General features: G+C 62.6%; 2 protein-coding genes across 5 annotated transcripts; one reads left to right on the top strand and one right to left on the bottom strand.

Annotated features, from left to right (window-relative positions):
- Positions 1-225: 225 nt before the first annotated feature.
- HAPLN2 (hyaluronan and proteoglycan link protein 2) lies at positions 226-5,711 on the bottom strand. 4 transcript variants are annotated; one of them, XM_072028043.1, is made up of 6 exons: positions 5,574-5,711; positions 2,201-2,421; positions 1,676-2,026; positions 1,363-1,479; positions 1,015-1,200; positions 226-916 (listed from the first exon to the last, which is right to left on the bottom strand). In XM_072028043.1, exons 2-6 carry the CDS (start codon positions 2,403-2,405, stop codon positions 633-635), a joined length of 1,143 nt encoding a protein of 380 aa, XP_071884144.1. In that variant the 5' UTR covers positions 2,406-2,421; positions 5,574-5,711; the 3' UTR covers positions 226-632. The 4 variants fall into 4 exon arrangements, with proteins under 4 accessions (XP_071884144.1, XP_038023970.2, XP_027300310.2 ...); XM_038168042.2 differs by lacking the exon at positions 5,574-5,711 and adding an exon at positions 4,050-4,172; XM_027444509.3 differs by lacking the exon at positions 5,574-5,711 and adding an exon at positions 2,507-3,968.
- RHBG (Rh family B glycoprotein) lies at positions 4,172-9,171 on the top strand. Its single transcript, XM_027444508.3, has 10 exons — positions 4,172-4,448; positions 5,557-5,743; positions 6,262-6,412; positions 6,503-6,650; positions 6,890-7,056; positions 7,218-7,355; positions 7,506-7,639; positions 7,752-7,873; positions 8,032-8,105; positions 8,702-9,171. The coding sequence occupies exons 1-10, from the start codon at positions 4,265-4,267 to the stop codon at positions 8,765-8,767; spliced, it is 1,371 nt and encodes a 456-aa protein (XP_027300309.3). The 5' UTR covers positions 4,172-4,264; the 3' UTR covers positions 8,768-9,171.
- The last annotated feature ends 13,144 nt before the right edge of the window (positions 9,172-22,315 follow it).

The following is a 22,315-nucleotide window of genomic DNA, read 5'->3' as shown; positions in this document are numbered from 1 at the left end:
CGTCACCAACCCCAAAACCCCCCCAGTGCGGTGCCAGGGACACCGATAATGCCAGGACGCCAGGCATTAGGCGGGGGGGGGGTCCCTATAAGCTGGGGACTGCTTATAGGGGGGGGGTCCCTATAAGCTGGGACTGCTGGAAACAAGAAGTCCTTGGCAGATCCCCATCGCGGAGAGCCCGGGAGGTGCCGGGGGCAGAGGGCAGGTGAGGGCACGGCTTCGGCGTGCAGCTTTACCGTCGCTTTATTAATTAAGAAAGCGAAACTCCATTAGTCACGCTCGTTAATGCCCAGCTCTCCGGCGCGCCTGCACCAGCCACAGTCCTCGCGGCTGCGGGGAGCAAAAATGGGGAGAGACACACCGGGGGTGGGGGGATCGGGGGGTATTGGAGCCCCCCCATCCTGGGCTGGCAATGGGACCGGCTTTTTTGGCGAGCCCCCAGCACCCAGCGAGCCCCGGAGCAGCTGGGATGGGGGGAGCAGCTCCACCAGAGGATGCAGGAGCCCCCCCAAATCACCCCCACCGCTCCCCCGGAGGACGCACAAACCACCCACCCCCACCCGGAGACCCCCGACCCCCACCTGGAGCTCCCCACCTGGGTGCCGTCCCCCCTGGTTCTCAGCCCACCTCTCCTACGCCCCCGCGAAGCAGTAGGTGCCGTAGGTCCTCTGCTCCTTGCTGGGGAAGCCGAAACTCCTCACGCCGGGCTCGGGAACCCCCCCGCAGCGCTGCCGGGGGGCGGTGATGGGGTACCTGACGCTGCCGTCCGCCAGCCACCCCCCGTCACAGCGATCCAGCCCCGAAAATTTCCAAGCGGCGTAGAGCTGCCCCACTTTGGCCACGGTGGCCCCGTGGTTTCGGCACGCCTGCCCGGCCTCCTTGAAGCTCAGGTGGCCCCGGATGAAGTAGACCTCACCTGGGGGGGGACACGTGGGGACACGGAGGGTGAGCGGAGCCCCACGAGGGTCCCCCCGGTGGGCTCCGGGGTTGGGGACGGGGGATGTCGGAGGCAACCTTGCAGCGCCGAGGTGAAGCAGAAGGCGTCGAAGCGATCCCGCTGCTTGTCCCTGGCCCCGTAGGTGCGGACGCCGGGCAGGAGGAGGCGGCCCCCGCACGGCTCGCGGGAGTTGATGATGGGGTAGTGCACCGTGCCGTCGAGGACCCAGCCCGCGTTGCACCAGTCCAAGCCCTCCGTCCAGGCTGCAGGGCAAATTGACAAATTGACAAATAATTGAGGGACGGGGCCGCGCTGCACCCAAGGACCTCAGCATCACCGTGCAGCTCTCCCCTTCTCCACGGCCCAGCAGGGCAGGAAGGGGTTTTTTTTTGGGGTCCCCCCCTCCCGCAGCAGCGGGGTGGTACCTTTGTAGAGCTGCTGGTAGGTGGCCAGGCGGGCGTCCTGCTGCTCGCACGCGCGCTTGGCCTCGTGGTAGTTGAACTTGTAGCGCCCGTTGCTGGGCTGGTAGGGGAAGACGACGCCTGGGGAGGGGGGACAGGGATGGAGAGGGACGGAGATGTTCTCTCCAAGAGGGTTTTGGCTCATTGCCCCCGAGAACCTGGTGCTGAGGAGCAAGGGGCGTTGCAAAGGGGCGCACAACAGGGCATAGCGGGGACTCACAGCCTCCTCTCCCCCCCGGGACCCTCTCCACTCCCCAGGAAGGCAGCCTCGGCTCACCCTCGAGGTGCAGCGTGAGCGAGACGCTCTCGTCCTCCAGCCCGTTGACCAGCTGGCAGCGGTAGCGCCCCTCGTCCTCCAAGGCCACGTCGGTGATGGTGAGCGAGGCGTCGTAGCGGTGGCTGTGCCGCAGGCGCACCCGGGGGCTGAGGGGCCCGTAGTTCTTGTGGGACAGCCCGTTGGTGATGATGATGACGCTCTCCCCGTAGTTGGCCGGCTCCACCTTGCTCCACTTCACCCGGTAGTTGCGGGGCAGGGCGCGCAGGACGCAGGGCAGGGTGGCGGTGGCACCGCGCTGCGTGTGCACCGCGCCGTGCAGGGGCTCCAGCAGGTACTGTAGGCGTGGGGCGGCTGCGGGGGGCCGGGCACCAGCTCAGGGCACCTCCACAGCCCCCCCAAAATCTCCCCACCGCCCTCATCAGCACCTCCAGCTGCTTTCCAGCCTGGCTCAGCGTAGCTCAGCCCCTCGGTGCCGTCCCCAAGCAGCAGCGCCCTGCGCCCCCCGTTCCCGTCCCCGCTCCGTACCCGGGCTCCCCGTGGGTCGCTGGAAGGTGCTGGAGGTCGGGGACGCTGCCAGGAGCCAGAGGGAGCTGAGCAGGAGAAGCCGGAGCATCTTTGGAGCTGGGGGCAGGAGGGTGCCCGGGAGGAGCGTTGGGCTCAGGGACGTGCAGCGGGACGGCCCCCGGCCTCGCTGGGGACCAGGGGACGCGGTGGGGACATCCGCAGCCATCGGCTCAACGCTTGCCCTGCCAAGGGGACAACTCCACGTGGGATGAGCCCAGCACTGAGCCGGGCAGGATCGGACCCCCCCAGTGCCACCCCACTTCTTACCGTCCCCAGGGGAGCCGCCGTGCCCATCCACCCCCTCCAGCACCCAGCGCCCGCGTCCCGGCTCCGTCACCGCTGCCCCGATGTGGCACCGGTGGCACCGAGGGCTCCGGGAAGCTCAAACCTGCGCCGTGCTGCTGGGACGAGGGGACCCAGGGGTGCAAGGGGTGGCTTGGGGTGCTCCCAGCTGGCCCCTGCCCTCCCCGTGGTGTCCCTGTCACCGTCACCGTCCTTGTGCTGGCAGTGTCCCGGCAGCCCCGCGGCGCCGCGGCCCCTCGGTGCCTGCTCCCATGGCCGTGCCCTCGCTCCCTGCCCCGTCCCCGTCTCTTCCTGCTTTCTCCTCTCTTATTTTTTTCTCTTTTTTTTCCCCCAAAACACCTCCCCGAGGAACGCACGGGGAGGAGGAAGCACAATTTCCCATTGTGAGCATCTTTCTCTTTATTGTTCTGCTGGGCAAAAACACAGCGCTCCCGGCTAACAAGCGTGCTTTTATTCGCAGGCCACAGAGCCGGGGAATTCAGGGGAAAATGTCAGCTCCACGCAGGGCTCCGCAGCCCCTGCTGCGGGCAGAGACCCCCCCTGGGCACCAGTCCCCCTTGGGGACGCTGCTCCCTGCCTCACGGATTAAATTCTTGCCCCCCCCACAGCGAGTTCCCAGCTCTCCGATGCCATCCTGCGGGGCTCCCGCAGTGGGGTCCCCCCTGCCACCCCAAAAGCCACCCGAGAGGCTCCCCTGCTGTCACCTTGGGGTTGGGAACAAAGCAGGGGGGCACAAAGGGGCTGTGTGCTGGGCCCCCCCTTTATCAGCACCCCCAGCCCTGGGTCCAGCTCCAGGGGGGGACGAAGCTCGTGGCAAACGAAGGGCGAGACAAGTGGCCGTCTGTCCCCGGAGGACACAGCGCTCCCGGCCTCATATGGCACAAAAAACAACCCTCCTGGGGGGGGGTCAGCACCGTGTGCCCCCTCCCTGGCTCGCTGTAACCCCCTCGGAGCTGCCTGCATGAGCAGCCCCCCATGTCCCCCCCCTGCAGCTCAAACCATTCGGTGATTTTTACGAGCCAGAGGGGGACGGAAAAGCGCAAAGAAAGGAAAAATCAGTGGGGGTCAGCCCCACGCTCCTCTCCGGGCTGCTGTGGGCTCTGTGCTGTGTGCGTGGCTGCCAAAACAGACCCTAAATCCCCCCCTAAAAGCGCCTGGCTGAGGTTTGGGGCCGGCTGCTGCTTCCCGGAGCCGCGGCACCACGAAGGGGCTGTGCCGGTGCTCGCAGTGTCCCAGCAGCAGTGCCCAGCGGTCCCACCACGACCACAACCCCAGCCCTGAATCGTTCCCCGTGTGGGGTCCCCAACCCGGCTCCGGGTCCCCAAAGTCCCAGCCTGGCAGGGCCGGGAGCCACCGTAGCCGTTTCCCAAAGGCGAGGCGCGCTCCTTCGGCTCCTTTCTTTCTCTTCCTCTTCCTTTTCGGGGTTTGCGCTCCGGGCGCACAACAAACACGTCCCGGCGGCAGCAGCCAACGGAAAGCCGAGCGGAGGAGAGCAAAGCAAACAAACCCCTCGCCTTCCAGCTGGCCCGGCAGGGAGGGGACCCCCCCCCGGGAGGGGACCCCCCCACCCATTTTCCTTTGCCAACAGCAGCCTCCGGCCCCTCTCCTCGCCCTTGTTTGCCTCGATCCTTCCGGGGTGTGGGCAGGAGCCGGCGGCCCCACAGGAGGGGTTTGCAGGGAGCCGCCCGCCCAATTTGGGGTTTGTTGCCCCCCCCCCCCGGTATGGCTGAGGGTGCTGCTGCCCCTTCGAGGCTCCGTCTGGCCGGGCTGTGCTTCTTCCTCCAGCTCCTCAACATCATCCTCTTCGCTGCCTTTGTCCGGTACGGCCCCGAGAGCGACCCCGGCCTCTGCTCCCCGCAGTCCAACTGCAGCCGGAGAGACCCCGAGCCCGGGTCGGGGTACCCCCGTGAGTACGCCGTCCCCGAGGGGTGCAGAACCTCTTGGTGCTGCTGGATGCTCCGAACCGCACCCTAAAAGGGAGCAGGGGGCACGTGGGGCTCCCCGGGGTGCTGTGTGCTCCCCAAGGGGGGCTGGTGGCTGGGAGGCGCGCGTGCTGACCCCGGCACAAGTCCCCAGGTGGGGAAGCCCTCAGCAGGGATGGCTGGTGGGGGACCCACATCTTGGTGGCCCCAATCGTGCCCCCAACCCCCTGATGGGAAGCCCAGGAGCTGCTCCCAGCACTTGGGGGGCTGCAAAACCACCCGCAGGGCTCGTAGCACCGAGGGAACCGTGCCAAGCCCCCGCCATGGGGTTTTCATCTTTCCAGGGGCTGATCCTGACCGTACCCCTCAACCATCCTGAGGGGGGGCTCAGCACCCTGCACAGCCCCTTTGGGGCAGCAGCAGGGCCAGGCAGGTGATTCAAACTCACCCGGGCCAAGCCCTTTGCCCCGGCCCCATGGCAGCTGGCCGGTTTGCCCAGTTCCACCGCGTAACCGCACCCGGCGCTGAGTCACCGGTCCCTGCGGGGCAGGCAGGGCACCGAGCCCCAAAAGGACGCATCCCCCAAGGGAGACCCGGGTCCCCCCTGCTGGGTTTTGCTGCCAGCTGTGGGGTGACATCCCTGGGTGTTTGCGTTTTGGGTCCCCTCGTCCCCCCTGATGTCTCCAGGGGCAGCAGAGGGGTCCCCAGCTGTGGCTGGTGACCTCTCCTCTGGTCACCTTTGCGCCCATGTCACCCGCCCCAGGAAGCGTCCAGGTTGTGGGGCACCCCACGTGGGTTTTAGGCTGCTGTCTGCATGGGGCTGATGCACGTGGGGTGAGCTGGAAGGGACACGTCGGGCAGGGACAGGCGTTCACCCACGGTCCCCTCCGGAAACCTCCAAGGGCGGTGACACATCCACCGTGGGCGCTGGGACACATGGGTGGGGAAGGCTGAAGGCTCCAGCACCCCAAAACCTGTTTGAACCCCAAAAGGTGGCCGAGCAGGCTGGGCGAGCACCGCTACCACCCACGGAGAGGACCCCACGCCTGCCCCCACGCGCCCCAAATCCCCCCTCGTGCCTCTCCCCGCCAGGTTTCCGCGATGCCCACCTCCAGGCTCTCCTCGGTTTCGGGTTCCTGCTGGCCTTCCTCGGCCGCTACGGGCCGGGCAGCGTGGCCACCAGCCTCCTGATGGTGGCCTTCGCCCTGCAGTGGGCTCTCCTGGCCCAGGGGCTTTTCTACTTCTCCTCAAAGGGCAAGATTTACGTGGGCGCACAGAGGTAAGGCGGGGATGGGTGCCGCCACCGGGACGGTGCCGATGCTGGCTCCATCCCTTGCACGCTGGCTCCCTCCTCTGTAAAACTCACCGCTGTGCTCCGGAGGATGGGGAGGCCAAGAGGGACCGGGTTTGGGAGCTGTCAGTTGGGTTTTAGGGGGCACCGGGGGGGCCCTGCCTGCCTCGAGCCACCCCGTCCCCTTGGCACCAACAGCCTTGGCTCAGCCTGCAGGAGCAGCGGGATGCAGGGTGTGGGATTGGGATGGGGTAGGGTAGGGGTTGGGATGCAGGATTTGGGATGTAGAGGTCAGGATGCAGGGTTTGGGATGTAGGGGTCAGGATGCAGGGTTTGGGATATAGGGTTTGGGACGCAGGATTTGGGATGCAGGGGTCAGGATGCAGGATTTGGGATGTAGGGTTTGGGATGCAGGATTTGGGCTCACCTCCAGCCCTTCCTGTGGTGCCCACACTCGCAGCCAGCAGCCCCAAATCCATCCCCACACCTTTCCCTCTCCTTCCCAGCATGGTCAGCGCCGACTTCTGCACCGCCGCCGTCCTCATCTCATCCGGAGCCGTTCTGGGCAGGGTAAACCCCATCCAGCTGCTGCTGATGACCCTGCTGGAGGTTCCCCTCTTCGCCTGCAACGAATTCATCCTGCTCAGCCTCCTGGGGGTGAGTGGCCCCCCCAAAATCAGGCTGGCCGCGGGCCTCCTGCCTCCCCCGTCGGGACCCATCCCCACCCGTGTCTCCTGCACCCACCAGATCAGCGACAGCGGGGGCTCCCTGACCGTCCACGCCTTCGGAGCGTATTTCGGCCTGATGGTTTCGCGAGCCCTGCGCCAGCCCCGTGTGGATGAGGGGGGGGAGCAGCAGGACGCGGGGCGCCAGCCCGATGCCTTCACCGTGCTCGGTACGGAGCTCCAGCCCGATGGCACCGGGGGCACGGGGACGGTGCTGGGAGGATGGGGCAGCCTGAGGCCACCAAATCTCCGAGGATAGGGAGCCTCCACCTCCCTGGGGACGGGGGAAAAAGCTTTTTCTCCTGCCCAAAGTGACCCTCCTGCGCTTCCAAATGGGGACCTCGGTCCCGTTTTGCGTCCCGAGGGAGCGGCCTCGGTGCCAAAACCTTCCTGGCCCCCTTCCCCGCAGGGACCCTCTACCTCTGGATCTTCTGGCCCAGTTTTGCTTCAGCCACCACGGCGCAGGACGGCGCCGAGCCCTGGGCAGTGCTGAACATTTACTTCTCGATGGCAGCGAGCACCCTGGCCGCCTTCGTCCTCTCGCCCATCCTCTACGAGGAGGGCACGCTGCAGGCGGTAGGTCCTGTCCCGTCCCACGGGGCACATAAAGGGGCAAGGGGATGCTGTTGGCTCCCTCGGCTTCGTGAAGACCCAGCTTGAGCCCTGAAGCAGCCCAAATCCCGGCCCAAAGGTGACGTTCTCCACGGGAGCAGTGCCCTGACCGTGTCCTCCACCAGGCCCAGCTCCAGGACGCCGCCCTGGTCGGCGCGGCGGTGATGGGGATGGCCGGGGAGATGCTGCTCACCCCCTTCGGGGCCCTGGTGGCGGGGTTTTTGGCCAGCCACCTCTCCCTGCTGGGCTCCAGGTTCCTCTCGGTGAGTCCCCACCGTGACACCAAGGACATGGGGATGTGGGGGACCCCCTCTGGGTGCGCTGGGGGGGCTGCATCGTCTCCGAAACGAGCGGGAGCGCAGCCTCCCTGGGCGAGCATCCCCCCTCACCCCTTCTCCGTGCTCCCCCCTCAGCCCATCCTGAGCTCCAGGCTGAAAATCCAGGACACGTGCGGGGTCCACAACGTCCACGGGCTGCCGGGGGTCCTGGGCACCTTGGTGGGGACGCTGCTGGCGGGGCTGGCCACCGCCGACGCTTACGGCGGCAGGTGAGAAGACCCTAAATTTGGGGTGGGTGGGGAGGGAACTGCCCCACGACCCCCGAGCTGGGGGCTTCTCCGGCCACGAGCAGAGCCCCCCCTGCACCTTCTCCACCCTCAGGATGGAGAGCGTGTTCCCGCTGGTGGCCCAGGGCAGCCGCACGGCCAGCGGCCAGGCGTGGTGGCAGCTCTGCGCCCTGCCCCTCACCCTAATCCTGGCCTCCCTCGGGGGCAGCCTCACGGGTGAGTTTCTCCTCCTGGAACCCCTTCCCCGGGACCCCCCCCACGCGTGTCCGCGGCCGTGCGCACCCCCGGTAGCCGCTAGGTGGCAGGGGAAGCCCGGGGAGCGCAAGGAGACCCCCGCGCTCAGTGCGCCCCCGCCCGGCTCCGGCCGTCCCCAGGAGCCCTCTTGAGAATCAGGGCGCTGAGATCGACCCCAAAGAGCCCGGAGATGGAAAACAAGGTCCTGAGGGAGGTAAAGAGGGGGGTAATAGTGGGTTTGGGGGCGTGGGGGACCCGTCCTGGGGATATACTGGGGGCATCTTGGGGGTTTATTGGGGTGGGGACCCTCTCTGGGGGTTTACTGGGGGGGACCCTGTTGGTTTATTGGGATGGGGACCCTTCCTGGGGGTTTCCTGGGGGGATGCTAGGGGTTTACTGGGGTGGGGACCCTCCCTAGGGGTTTATTGGAGGGGACCCTGGGGGTTTATTGGGATGGGGACCCTCCCTGGGGGCTTATTAGGAGGGATCCTGGGGATTTATTGGGGTGGGGACCCCCCCTGGGGTTTTATTGGGGTGGACCCTATGGGCTTATTGGGATGGGACCCTCCCTGGGGGGTTATTAGGAGGGACCCCGGGAGTTTATTGGGGTGGGGACCCTCCCTGGGGGTTTATTGGGGGAATTCTGGGGGTTTATTGGCGTGGGGACCCTCTGTGTGGGTTTATTGGGGTAGGGACCCTGTGGGTTTATTGGGGTGGGGACCCTCCCTGTTCCCATGGTGGGAGTCAGCTCTGTTAAAGCCCCCCCACCCCAAAATCCACATCCCTCTCCACGTCTCCACATCACTGCAGGTGCCCGAGGACGGACTCAACCCTGAGGCGAGCGACGAGGAGCTGGGTGGCAGCACCCTCGCCTGACGGCCCCGAGGCCACGCTGAGGTCCTGCAGCACCGGGCTCGACACCTCCAGCAGCAACACCGGCACCGGGCGGCCCCAAATCCGTCCCTATGGGACCAGCACCCGGTCCCTACGGCTGGGGAGCAGCGGGGTGCGTGGCGAGGAGATGCTGCAGCATTTTTGGGGGTGAAGGCACGGCTCAGCTCGCTCTGGGGATGCAACACGGAGCCAGACCTTGCTCAGCGTGAGAGGTGTTGCTCCCGTGCCTCAGTTTCCCCACCCGCTGCTCTCTGAGACGTGGGGGAGAGAGGAGAGCCACAGGGGGGGCTTTTTTTTAGGGGAAGGGGTGTGCCTAGGGGAAAGGCAAGCAGCAGAGACTTTTTTTATGGACGCTTTGGAACGCCACAATTAAAATACTTTTCCTTTCGTAACTTCAGGGGTTCCCCATAAATTCACGCATCGGTTTTGCTGGCGGATTTGCCTTCGGGTTTCTTTCCTGGGAGGAAAGCAAGGCCCCCAAACACCCCCCCACACACCCTATACAGCAATGCTGTGAGGCCCCAGTCGGGCCCTGTGGGTTTTGTGCCTCGCTCTGATCCTCACCCACAGGGGGAATCCTCCAGAGCTTCGCCACCAGAGGGTGCGACGGGCCCGGAGAGCCCAGGGTGGCACCAGGGTCCCCAGCGCCGAGGTGGCCCCTGAGTCCCCCTTCCCACCCCACACCTCTCACAGGGACTGTGGCCGAGCAGAAGCCCCCCAAACCAGGCAAATGCCCCCCCTTGGAGAGAGGGATGCTCCCATGGCCATCCGGGGGTTCCTGGGGGGGCCGTGGTGGCCGTGCCGGGGTCCCCCGCAGGAGGGTGCCTGGGGGGGCCTCGTCCTGCCGGCAGCTTCCAGGCGCTTTCACACCTCTGGTGCCAGAATCTGGCGCTCGCCAGGTGCTGGGGGGGCAGCTCCATCCCACCCAGGGATGGCACCCGGGTGGGGGGCAGCGGGAAGGGGGGGGGGTGACACCGGTGGGAGACAGGGCTCTGCGCCCTGCTGCCCACCCGGCACGGCCCCGCGCGGCCCCGCTGTCTGTTAACTCCTGCTGCTCTCGGGGCACCCGAAAAGGTTGCATCAAAGGTGGAAGGAAAGGAATCGTTTCAGAGCACAAATTCCCAATTTTGGGTTCTGATGCACATCAAACCCTGCCCCAAACTTCCTGTGGGCTTGGGGTCGTTCCTTACAGAGAACCCGGTGAAACCCCTCGGCAGTTCGGTGCTTTGGTGCCACCGAAATCCCACAAAAAAGCGCACGGCAATGGGGCACACGGCTCCATCCCCGCTGCCACCACGGCCACTGGGGGGCTTCTGCTGCCCCCGCTCCACGCAGAGACCCCGACCCCACTCTGCTCACCAGGGGGGACGCGTCCCATGGCCAGGACCCCCCCAGCACACACGGGGACATGGGATGGAGAAGCAGCAACGGGGCAGGGCTCCGGCTGGCAGCCCCCAGCCCCTTCCCACCCCACCTTCCCACCCCCCCTCTCTTTCCCAGGCAGCCCCTTGCCCCTTTTTCATCCCCTCCCGGCACGTTTCAAAAGCAACCCACCGCGAGGGGAAGAAAAGCCCCTCCAGTGAGATCATTGCGAGACCCTCCGACGCAAGGGTCGGGCGCGAAGCCCACCTCCCTCCTCCTCCTCCTCCCCTCGCCCACCCCGGCCCCTCCGAGGGCTGTTATGTTTGGTAATCGGATTAGGGAGCCCCGCACCCTCCCCACGGCCGGCTCGCGCGCCGCCGCGCTCCCCGCAGGATTGTTTAAGCCCCGGCGAGCGCGCCGAGAGCTCGCCCGCGCGGCGGCGAGGGTCGGGTGGGACGGCGAGAGCCTGAAAGGTTTCGTCAGCGAACAAATTGCTTCTCTGTAGGGGCCGTTTTCTTCCCAAGTCGAACATAATGATGGCAGTTTGGCGAACAGATGGCGCGGCTGAGCGGATAATCCCGGAGCCCCGCTTCTGCGGGGAGAGGCAACGCCGGCTCTGCCCGCGGCACCGGGGGCCCGGGACGGGCGGTGATGTTGGGGTGACGGTGACAGCCCCGTGGGGAGCAGCCTCGGCTCCTCACCCAGATGCCTCTCCAGCCCTGAGACCCCTCGTGCCTCAGTTTCCCCGCCTGGCAGGGCACGCTGTGCTCCGCGACCCCTCGCAACCCGCAGCCCAGCCCAGGGGGATGCCCCGCGGCCTGGGCACACAAAGAACGGGGCAAAAAAAGCTGATTTTGCTGTTTGCCATAGCCACGGGCTCATCTAACTCACGTCACCCCCCCTGCTCCCAGCCCTGTCCCCCGGGAGCCCCGACTGCGCCAGCTGCCGAGAGCCCTGCCTGAATCACCTCTTTTTTTTTTTTCTTTTTTCCCCCTTTTTTTTCTTTTTTTTTTTGAGCTCAATCAGCTGCTCCGAGGGTGTTTCACACGGCGAGGCAATAACAACATCTCTCTGCTACAGCTGGGGAAACTAAGGCACACAAAAGGGGTGCCCACGAGTGCATTGGAATTAGGGGCAGGACAAAGCCCGGGCTCCCGACGTGTCCTTACACATCGGCGGCCCCCGCCGCCTCCCCCCCCCCAGGCCCAGCTGATGCCGTGTGCGGGTTGATGGAAAGCCAGCTAATCATCTTTCCCACCTTCCTGGGAGTGTGAATCGTTATCCGAGCGACACCTGTAAAGCTCCGTGTCAGACGGGGCTGGGGCACGCGCCCGATAATGGGTGCCAGATGGGAGAGGGGAGGCTCCGGAGAGGAGCAGGGGCCCGAACATCCCCGCTCCGAACAAAGAGCAGCGCCCGAGGGCTCCTTGTGGCCACACGGCACCGCCGGTGCTGGCATCGGGGCCTCGGGAACACCAGCGGTGCCGTGACAAAAGGGGAGCCCCAACAGCACCCCCGGTGCTTGACACCAGCACCCCAAAGCGCCCCATGGCACCCCGGCACCACCCATGGGTGCAAATCCCCCTGGATCCCTGCGTTATCTGGCGACAGGAGGGCACGGCGTGAACCGATCCCAACCCAGAGCCACCCAGGATCCCTCCCTGACCCCAACCCCGGGGGGGGGGGCAAAGCCCGGCCCTGCTGCCAAGCCCCCCCCAGCAGGAGCACCCCTTTGACCCCTTGCAATTACGGTTTGCTCCGTTTGCTCGGTGCCAGCGGCGTAACGAGCCCCCGGGTGCCAGCACCGGGGGCAGAGCAATTAAAATCGCTGGTGCCACCGGGCGAACAATCGGCTCCTTCTTCCGCCAGGTCCCGAGAACGATAAAATAAAATCAAGAGGGAATAAAGGCCCCCGGCAAAAAAAAAATGGGAGTCAAGTCTATTTACGAGGAAACAAAGGTGTTATGTAAGGGACAGGCACTAAGGGGCTCTTTACCCACGCTAATTGCCACTTGCTCCACGATACCCGCCCGTCCAAGCGGCTGCAGGTTCGCCACGCTGCCTGGCACAAGCGGGGCGCAAACCCAAAGGGAGCCCCGTGGTACCCCAAAAAAACAAAGGGGAGGGAGGCAGGTACGGAGAGATGCTGCTGGGGGTGAAACAGGACCTGGTTCTGCTGGAGGAAGAAAAAAAAAAGCTGGGTCCCTGCGTAAAAGGGAGGAGAGGAGTCGGAAACCATCACGGGGTGCTCGTGGGGAAGGGGCGCAGGAATGGCTGTGAGAGGAGAACCGGAGAGGGGGAACGATGCCGGTGCTGGGGATGGATGATGCCAGTGCTTAAGATGAATTCCCCAATTGCTCTGTCTGGAAATCACCAAATGGTTTTGGTCAAACGCCAGGGAGCAAAGGGCAGAGCCCGGCAAAACACTGGGGGCCTTGCCGTGCCCCCCAGCTCGCCCCTCTCTGCTCCCCCCCCGGGGCACGGGGACGGCCGAGGTGCTGCCGGCTCCACTCCGAGCCGCTGGGAGAGGGAGGAAGAGGAGGAGGCTGCATCCCTGGGAGCCCAGAGGTCAATTTTATTGACAAACGGCCTCTTGAATGGCGCGCGGGGGGAACAATGCCGGCCCTCAGCCCGGGTCAATTGGGGCTGTGTAAAGCGAGGGGCCGGCAGCGGCGGCCTCGGGGGAAGCCCTCCAGGCGAGTGGCCTTTGCCACCGTGTTTGCGTAACCCCTGACCCCTCCTTTGGGGGTTTAATTGAAATCCCAGCTTGGTGACAAATTGGCATGACCAGTGGGCCGGAGGGTGGAAGCGATGCCGGGGAGCCCTCTCCCTGCTCCGGTGCAGCCCGGTGCGCCGCAGCGAGCTGCCCCTTCCCCTGCTGGCACAGCCACGTGCGAAGCAGCTCCCCCTGCACCCAAGCCGAGTGTTTGACTCCAGCAGGCTCCTTTCCCCTCATGGCACTGCCCCTGATGTGCTCGGGCAACCTCCCTGCTCCACGAGGAGGGCACTCGGAGCGGGCAGGAGCAGGCAGGCAGTGTGCCCAGAAAAGCAGGGATCCTTTGGGGTGAGATCCCCAGGAGCCTCCTTGGGCTGAGACCTTCACCGGTCCTGTGTGTGGAAGCCAAAGCTGCTTTTCGGAGCTAACACCAGACACCAGCTTCCGAAAAATAAACATAAACGGAGCCCCAAAGCAGTCCCTGCAGGCTGGGGATCGGGAAACGGCACCGAGCCAAACGGGGCTGAAGTCGCCCCATTTCAGAAGCTCCTGGGAGAGAGGTGAGAAATGACAGATGCGCCCTTGCGATCGCAGAGATCTCACTTTCTGCAGGAATCAGACCGAAAACAACAAAAAAAAAAGCCCCAGAGCAGCCTCCTCAAGATCCCCATCCCTTTTACAGCGCGTTAGCAGCATCGCAGCCGCGCCGGTGATGCAGGGCTGCGCTAACGAAGGTGCTGCCTGCCTGAGATTTGGTGTTTTACATCAGGTGGGTCACCTCGGATGGATCCCGGCTGCTCTCTGTAGGGGATGGAGGAGCACCGGGTCCCCACTCGTGTGTGCAACCAGACCCCAAAGCGCAAACAGCCCTGGAAGTGGGGCTGGAGCCGATTCCAGATCAAAGCCGTGCGGTGCCCACGTGCTGCCGAGGCTCTGCCGGCAGCTTCGCTGGCTCTGGTGACGTGTCCCATGCCTGTCCTCGGAGCACCAACTCCATTTTTATCATGGACTTTCCCCTGATCTCCGCCCAACTCACACCAAATCACCTTAAAAACAGCGCGGCCCCACTTTGAGGCTAAACCCCCAAATATCCCCACCTCCCCAGCTTCAGCTCCCACACCCCGTTTCGGAATTATTCCCAGGGATTTTTACGCCTCTCCAAACACTCCTAACTGCAGGTTCCACATCTGCCGTGTGTCGCTGATGAATACATTTCTCTGCGATTATTGCTGGCATTATTGCTGTGGGACACGCACCCATCCCACCCAAAAATCAGATGCCCTGATGGTTGGGATGGAGCCTGGGCTTGTTTTTAGGGGACGCAGCTATTGGGGGTGATGAGAGCGGTCAGAGCAACCCCCTGCTCCCCCGTTCGATCTCAGGAGGTCTGGATTGCTGCTTTGCAGAGGGAGAGGAGCACGACAGGACGCAAACTGCTCCAAGTATCCCCCCCAAAAAACGAGGGACACCGCTGGGAAGCAGACTTCGGGCTGGATCCTTGCCTCCTCCACCTCCCCTTGAGACTTTGGAGCTCGCTGCGCTTCAAGGGAGAGGAAAGGGCTGCGGTTTTGTGCCCTTAACCTCTGTCCCCACACATCCCTGGGCGTAAACCTGGGGTGGTTTCACCCCCGGGGTCGCCGCTCCCCGAGCTTCCTCCGGTTTCCCCCAGCTGAGGTTTGGAGGCTCCTTGCACGAACCCCTCGAGGTGTTTCACGGGGGGCTCCTGCTCCCTCTGGGGGGTTCTCACGACCAGAGGCTTTCATCCAGTGCACACCCCGCTTCCCGGCACCCCAAGGACCCCAAAACCTTCAGCCACCACCGAGAGGCCAAAGGAGCACCCGGGGGGGCCCCGTCCCTGCCCCATCTCCCAGTTCCCATCCTCATATTTATTCCCTTCCAGTCTCCCCGCGCCTTTCTCCTTTGGCGAGCGCTGTCCTCCTCTTCCCCGCTCCCCCCAAGGCCCCCCTCCGGCCCCGGCACCCCCCTTTCCCTGGGCTCTCTATAAACAAAAGCGCCTCAGTGTCTGCAGGAAGAAAAGTTGCATTATGCAAATGGGAAAAAGCGACCGGGAGATTTCTCACTCCGAGAACCCCCATTCCGGGCCTGCACCTCGGTTTCCATGGCATGGCCAAAGCCTGCTGGAGCCTGGTTTGCATACGGATGAGAGAGGAGATGAAATCAGCACGAAAGCCCATCGCTGACAGAACGCCATTGTTTAGCCTGTCTGATTTGGAGGCTAATGAAACGCCATTAAAAAAAAAAAAAAAAAAAAAAAAAAAAAAAAGGAAAGAAAGAAAGAGGGAAAAAAAAAAAAAAAAAAGCTGCTTTCATCCTGGCTTCGGTCAGCAGCGGGAGGGGGAGTTAAATATGACGATGGAAGGTTGTCTGCCCGACCGGGCTTGGGGTGAAGGTATTTGGGGAAGGAAATTCCCAGGATGCACTTCCCTGCGAGCCGGGGGATGCTGACGGGAGGTGGTGCTGCGGTGGTGCTGGGACCAGCCCTGAGCATCCCCAGGGTGCAGCAGTGCCCGGTGTGAAAATCCCCAAACCCGCCGCTGCTCAGCCCCAAACCTTCCCGTCCCACAGCACGGGTGGTGGAGGCACTCAGAAACACCCCACGTCCAGGCTGGGCTCTCCTGGTCGAGGGATTTTGGGGTCCGATGCCTAAAAAGCTGCAAATCCGAGGGCTGCAGCAGGAGAGGGTCAGCGAGCGAGCGTGGTGCAGCCGTGCCCATGCACTGGAGGCGTTTTGTGCACCTCGAAGGACAGCACAACAAAGATGTAAGGACAGAAACACCCCTGGGTGCTCCAAAACCACTCCTGGGGCTGCTCCCCGTGCCCAGCCACCGGGGTCTGGGTGCCTCCGGGAGCATCCCGAGGTGGGACCGTGCCCGCTCCCCGTTCCCCCTTTGTCCGTTGCACCCCATCCTGCTGCCAGCAGCACGTTGTCCCCGTAGGGACAGAGAACAACGCGATCGGCCCTGAAAGGGCTGATTTTGCTTCCCCCGGCCCATTGAAATGCCGGAGACCAAAGCCTGTTCCCTCACGGCGCTCGGAAACCTGGCACCCTTTCCGCTTCGCCGCCCCGTGCCCCTCAGCCCAGGGCTCCTGCTGGGACTTTGCTGTCAACAGAGTTTTGTTCCCTTTCTGGGGCGGCACGGGGGGGACACAAGGACCTTGGAAGTGGCAGCTCCTTTGACACCGCTATTCTGCCGCGACCCCCCTGGCTGAATAAAACAGCTCACAAAAAAAAATGGAGTTTACTGTATTTCCTCCTCAGGGGGAAAACACTGCATCTTGGTTCTAATTAATTTACCCAATTAACATTATCTTCACTGGGGCTGTATGCAAAGACCTCTCTGTGCTGGCCAGGACAGAGAAAAAAAAAAAAAAAAAAAAAAAAAAACAGGAATCAAACATATTCAGGCATTTCTCACCCCGACTGTAAAAGGGACATCGCGGAGGCACGCACGCCTCTCCGAAAATCGCAGCCGAGGCAGCGACCATGGCAGCATCGCCTCCGCCTCCTCCTCCTCTGCTCCGCCACGGGTGCAGGATGAGACCACCTAAAGACCGGCCCCTTGGTGCTGGGAGCACCCAGAAATGAGCTGCTGGGGCGCACCTAAGGGTGCAGGGCTGGGGGAGGCGTGTGGCACAGGGGGATGGATGCAGGGGGGCACCCAGAGAGGTGCCCACATGGCCCCTAAATTCAAGGATTGGCTTTCTGCCACCGTCACCCATCAAGATCTTGACCCCGTGCTGCTCTGCACCTCCCCGGGAGCCTGTCCCCTGTTCAGACCCTGATTTTTCCTGGGGCTCGCCCAGGTCCTGGGCAGCCGCTGCTTGGCAAGGTCCGGGGCCCTTTGCACCTCCGCCCAGAGCCCTGCTCCGCTATTTTGTTCTTTTCCCTGCCAGATGCCAGCTCTCTTCAGCCTCTTTCTTCTCCCCACGCTTTGCTTTTCCGCATAGTTCCGGAAACCAGAAACAAAAGGAGAGGAAAGAAAATAGGCTGGATCTAGTGGGGGGGAGAGAGGAGGAGGAGGAGGAGGAGGAGGAGGAGGAGGAGGAGGAGGGGGAGTTTCCCTTCCGTTAAGCTTTTTGCAGCTCTCCCTGCCTCCCCGTACGAGACACGATGTGGCACCCCACATGACAAACGCTCGTGCCCACGTGTGCCTCCACGTGATGGGGCGCCCGCCGTGCCAGGCCGTGGGACGCAGCCTCCCCGTGCCAGACCCCTGCTCCCACCGCTGAAACGCACGGGTTGGGGAGAAGCGACCTCAGCTCGGGTGCTCGCAGGCCTCCTTGCCTTAATTTGTGCAGTGGGATCTGTGTTTTCAGGGCAGAGGATGGGGGCTTGGGGCCCTGCAGCCCAAAAAGCATCGTGAATCCGAGCTGCGCAGCTCTGCCTCGCGTCTTCCCATCGTCTCCCCTTCCAACGGGGCTGCCAGCACGGGTTTAGGTGCCCCCGTCATCAGAATCATTTGATTCGTAGACATTTCTGATTTATGGAGGGGAATCCCCCATCCCGAGCTTCATCACCATTAGCCCAAACGGCCAGCGATCGGCCTATAATTCCTTTTCCTTGCTGAAATAAAGTCCCGGCACGGGGAAACGCCAGCTCCCCAGAGCGTTCCCACCACCCCTGATTTACGACAGCACTGAGCCAACACACGAGGAGCAGCTCCTGCTCTCAGGAACACCATCAGGAGGAGGAAAGGGCAGGAAACCCATGGGCGAGGAGGAGAGGGAAGGTCTCATCGCCCTCCACTCTTTCTGCTTTTTTTTCCGGGGGTCGGAACCGTGCCGCGGCCGGCACGAAGCCCACCCGAGCGAGGCAGGGTCTGGCTGGCTCCAGCCACTAGTAGGAGCTGCAAAGTGCGAATCCGAGCAGCCAGAGCAGAGAACAACGTGCCAGGCAGCGATGGCAGGAGGGAAAGCACCCAGGCAGAAACCAGGGCTCCACGGCCCCCGGCAGCATTTTGCACGCTCGCCTCTCCCGGGCCGTGCTCCCTGCTGCAAAGCTGCAGCCGATGGAAGAAGAGCACCACAAGCGCAGGGTCCCACAGCCAAACCCCACGTCCCCTTCCTGGGGACGAGACCTCGTGGAGCAGAGGGTGGGCACGAAACCACGACGCAAGCCTGCGAGGCGTTTCTGCAGCCCAGCTCCTGGGGGAGACCCCTCGCAGACCTCCCCCTGCCCGCTGGACCAGGCAGAGGGGAGATGCTCCCACCGCCAGGAACCCGGTATCAGCAGCAGGTGCTTTGTCCACCCCGTTTCCAGCTGCTGCCAGGACTTTCCGTAATTCTCGGTGACCTCAATTTCGCTTTAATTTCACAAATCATTTTTTGGGGGGTTGTTGTTTTTCATTTTACTCTCTTTTTAATTTGTTGTTGTTTCCCTCTGAGCTGGAGTTTGTCATTTAATCAACTTAGACCCAGATAGCCCGGAGGGTGTTTGGGGAAGGGGGGTGGGGGGGAAGAATGAAAACGCTAATGTCACATCACCTCCCTAAAATGAGTTTTAATTGTAATCCTTTAATCCCTCTCAGATGGCCCTCTCTCCACTGATGTTTTTCATAATTATTCCTTGCCATTTTCCCATCGGTCTAAGGAGTGTCTTCAAGAGGGAGGGGGTGGAGAAAGGGCCCTTTTATAAAATAATAATAATGGGCCAAATTAAGACACAAAGAGAGAAATAACAAGGGGGCAAGGGCTGCAGAGACAGAATGGGGATTATTAATGCCTCCCCCCTCAGAAATTTCAGCGATGGTGCTCTCAGCCACCCCAATCAGTGGGCAATTGAGGCTTGTTTGCTCGAGTGGCTGCACCCTCCTACAATGACCCACATTTAGCCAAGTGGCTGCATTGACGGAGTACCAGGTGCGCGGGATTGGGAAACCGCCTCGAGGCTGCGTCTCGCCAGCCCGCGCCGCTCCGGGGCCGTTCCCACCTGCCTGAGCCATGGCTCGGGCCGAGGAAATGCTCACAAGGGCTAAGAAAATGCTCAGAAGGACCAAGGAAATGCTCACAAGGGGCTCATCCCCACTGCTGCTGCCAGCCACCATCCCCTGCGCCCTCCGAAATGAGCCTGACCCTTCTCTGGAGCTCGCTCAGGTGGAGCCCAGGGGCTGTTGATGAGGTTTTCTTCCCCAGCAGCAGCAGAGGAGGACCTGGCTGGATGAGGAAGGTCAGGAAGGGTCCCCATGGAGAGCTCTGCTGGTCCAGGGGCACCAAAACCTCAGGGCTAGTGCCACCAGTATCAGCGCTGGTTGCACTGGTACCTCCTAGCAGCCACCACCAGGCACCCCAGCCCCAAGGGATGGCAGGAGAGCAAATTGGCTCATCCCTGACCAGCTCCCTTGGCTCTGAGCAGCACCAAGTGCCACCCAGGAGCCCTAGGCCCTGGCTGCCATGGCTTGCCAGGTGCTTTACAGCGATGGTCCTCGTGTTGTTAGCACCGTACTGATGAGAACACAACGCGAGCCTGTTGGAGGAAAACCACAAGACCGATAAGAGTTCACTGGATGCTTCCGAGCAGCTTGAAAAGCCCCCCAGGAAAGCCACGTGGGGACTCAGGTCCCTAAAGACACAGGGTGTTAGTTAAGGGGAATTGAACCTGGTGTGTGGGGAACTGAGATGCCACAACAGCCTGGTCCACAGCCACGGGCTGCAGAGCAATCCCCAGCCCCACAGCTGCTCCAGCAGAGCACCCCGGTGAAAAGGGAGCCTTCACAGACCACTGAACTTCAACTTAATCTGGGAGACCTCTTGTACAGGTCTGCCGGGGGTTAATCCACCCTGAACTTCTTTGTCACCCTCTCTCCTCAGCCATAAAGCTCGATGGCCTTTGCTAATCATTGCATTACTTCAATGAACCTGACCCCAAAGGCTCCAATGCCCGCTCCTGGCTGTCCCTCTCCCTATTTCGGCTGTCTCACCGCAGCAACCCGCACCATCCCACCCTCCGCCACGGGGCCCGATTGAATCGACAGTGCACGTCGGTGGAGCGACCCTCGGGGATGGCAGGTCGTGGCCACCACGACCCTACAGGGCAGGCGATCCTTGCAGGAACAAAGAGCCCCTGTGTGCTGACGGCCGGGGCTTGTGTGCAATTAACTCTGGTCAAACCAAACACGCCGAGTTGATAAGCGCCGAGTTGAAGAGCTGCACTGGGGTTGATGGACTGCAGGCTCCCAAGGAAGGGACCGGCTGAGCAGCGGGAGCTGCAAGACGAGAGGGGAAGAGAGCCCCGGACACAAAGCAGGGCAGGGAGGGGGTGGCAAAAATAGGATTACAGCAGGGGTAGAGCTGACAAATCGTGTCAGGCACCAGAAGCACTTGGGGAGGCAAGCTGCAAGGAAAAGGATCCCTTTAATTATCTACGGTGGGGCAGCAGAGGAGGATGTGGCTGGAGGAGAGCGGGGGGAAGGTGGGCACGGGGCTCCCACCCGCAGCCAGCGGCGGGGAGGGCACAGACCCCATCCAGCAGCGGGGAAAGGGGAGCCCCCTGCACTCCCCCAAAATGATATCTCTTTCTTCCCAATGACGGGGAAAATAAAATGAAATTTGGCATGTGGGATTTCTCAAGAATTCCCATGTAGAGGCAGCGGGGCATTTTGGTTTGAATTGTATCAGAAGACGACGTACAGAATTCCCGGTGATTTAGATAGTGCGGTCTGATTAGAGATACAGTACCCAGCAAAAGTTTATCGGAATGAAACAATCAAAATAAAGGTACTTTCTGGCATTTCACATTACCAGTCCTCAATAAAAGAATTAGAACAATATATTAGCGGGGTTGTTTTGTTGCTGACAGGAAAAAACGCTCCTGTAAAATGTGTCGATTCCAGCAAAACTGCTTTTTCCATTGAAATATCACCAGCGAACTGGAGCATGTCTCTCCCTGCAGCCCTAAGCAGATGCTGCTCCCAGGCTCAGGCACGAGAGACAGCGCCAAGAGGAGTCATTGCACTGTGGACCATGGAAATGACCCCAAAAAATGCTTTTTTCCCCTCTATCCTCTACTAAAAGCAGGCTCCAGCAGCAGCATCGCCCATGCCCTGCAGGACCCCTGGTCCAGGTGAGGTTTTTGGACAAAGCCCCACCAGCCGCTGCTCGTGGATCCAAGGAACCAGAGCATCACTGGGCTCCTTGAGGATCAACACCTCCCGACGTGCAAAAAGAGATGTATCCCCCCCAAATAAAGGAAGAGGGAAGGCTGGGGAACAACACCCCCCCACCCCCCCATCCTCCAGCATCTTCCTCACGAACTGATGCAATCCTTTATATTTTCTGATGCCCCTTCCCCATTGATTTGGGAAGGTGGGAAGCATGTGCTGCCCTGCAGCCACATCCAAAGCGGCGCCACATCCCCACCGCCCGTCTCCCAGCTCGTTTGCAGCCCCCCCAAAAGCCCCAAGCCCCCCTCTCCGGCCCCCCGCTCATTGTCCTTGGCGGGCAGACGCGGGGCTGGCACCGAGTCGTGGGAAGCGAAGCAGCAGCTGTGGGTGCTGGCGCGGCCGCCCCACCGGGCCCCATGGCCCCCCGAACCCCCTGCCATCCCCACCCCACGGCGGGGGGCAGCTGGGGATGGAAAAGGAGAGGGGGAAGAAGAAGAAGAAAGGGAAAACGGCCCCACGGAAAATAAAGAGGAGGAGAGGCAAAAAGGGGGGGTGGGGGTGGGGGGGGGGTGTAAAAATCGTTAGCACTAATTATCAGGCACAGGGACAAACGATTAATTTGCAAGTCAATTAGTCTCAGATAGGTTCACGTTTCCTGTTCTCAGCCACTGAGGGGGAAAGAAAGAGGGAGACACAACTGCGGCCTTAATCCTCCTCAGAGGCGGCCATGGCGGGGCCGCCTGCCCTTGCCAAGGCGGAGGGGAGGGGGGCTACAGCTGGCACCGCCGCGGCTGAGGGGCGGCCGCGGCGAGGGGCCGTTATGTGCCAGTCATTGTGCCCTCCGCAGCGGCCCTGGCACCGCGCCGGCATCTTCCCCGCCGGGGCCCCGCCGCCATTTGGGAGCCCCTGCCGCCATTTTGTGGATGCCCCGGGAGGGAGGCGGCTGCTGTGGGTTTTCAGAGCCCGCTGCCATGTCGCCCTCCTGCCTCCTCCTCGTCCCTCGTGTCCTCTGCCAGGCCCCGGAGGCCATGGGGGCCTGCGGGTGCCATCGGGACCTGCGGGCACCGTCAAGGCGTGGGTGGTTGTTATGGCCGCCCCAGGTCTAGGGTGGCTTGGGGTTATGGCCGCACCATGGGGATTGGGGTAAAAAGCTCAATTCCAGCTGGTCGGGACCGTGCTATGAGGGGCCAGCTGCAAAACTGATCCATTTTAGCAGCCAAGGAACGGAGCTGGCAACCCCAGGAAGGTTTCCAGCCTTGCCCCACACCACAGAGCATCCAAAAGTGATGGGATTTAGCCCCGGATTTCCTTGAGTTTCAGCAAGCTAAGGTC

Source organism: Anas platyrhynchos, chromosome 26 (genome assembly GCF_047663525.1).
Source record: "Anas platyrhynchos isolate ZD024472 breed Pekin duck chromosome 26, IASCAAS_PekinDuck_T2T, whole genome shotgun sequence".
NCBI classification, from domain to species: Eukaryota; Metazoa; Chordata; class Aves; order Anseriformes; family Anatidae; genus Anas; species Anas platyrhynchos.
Note: the sequence above shows the minus strand (reverse complement) of the source record. Positions and strands in the feature narration are given on the sequence as shown.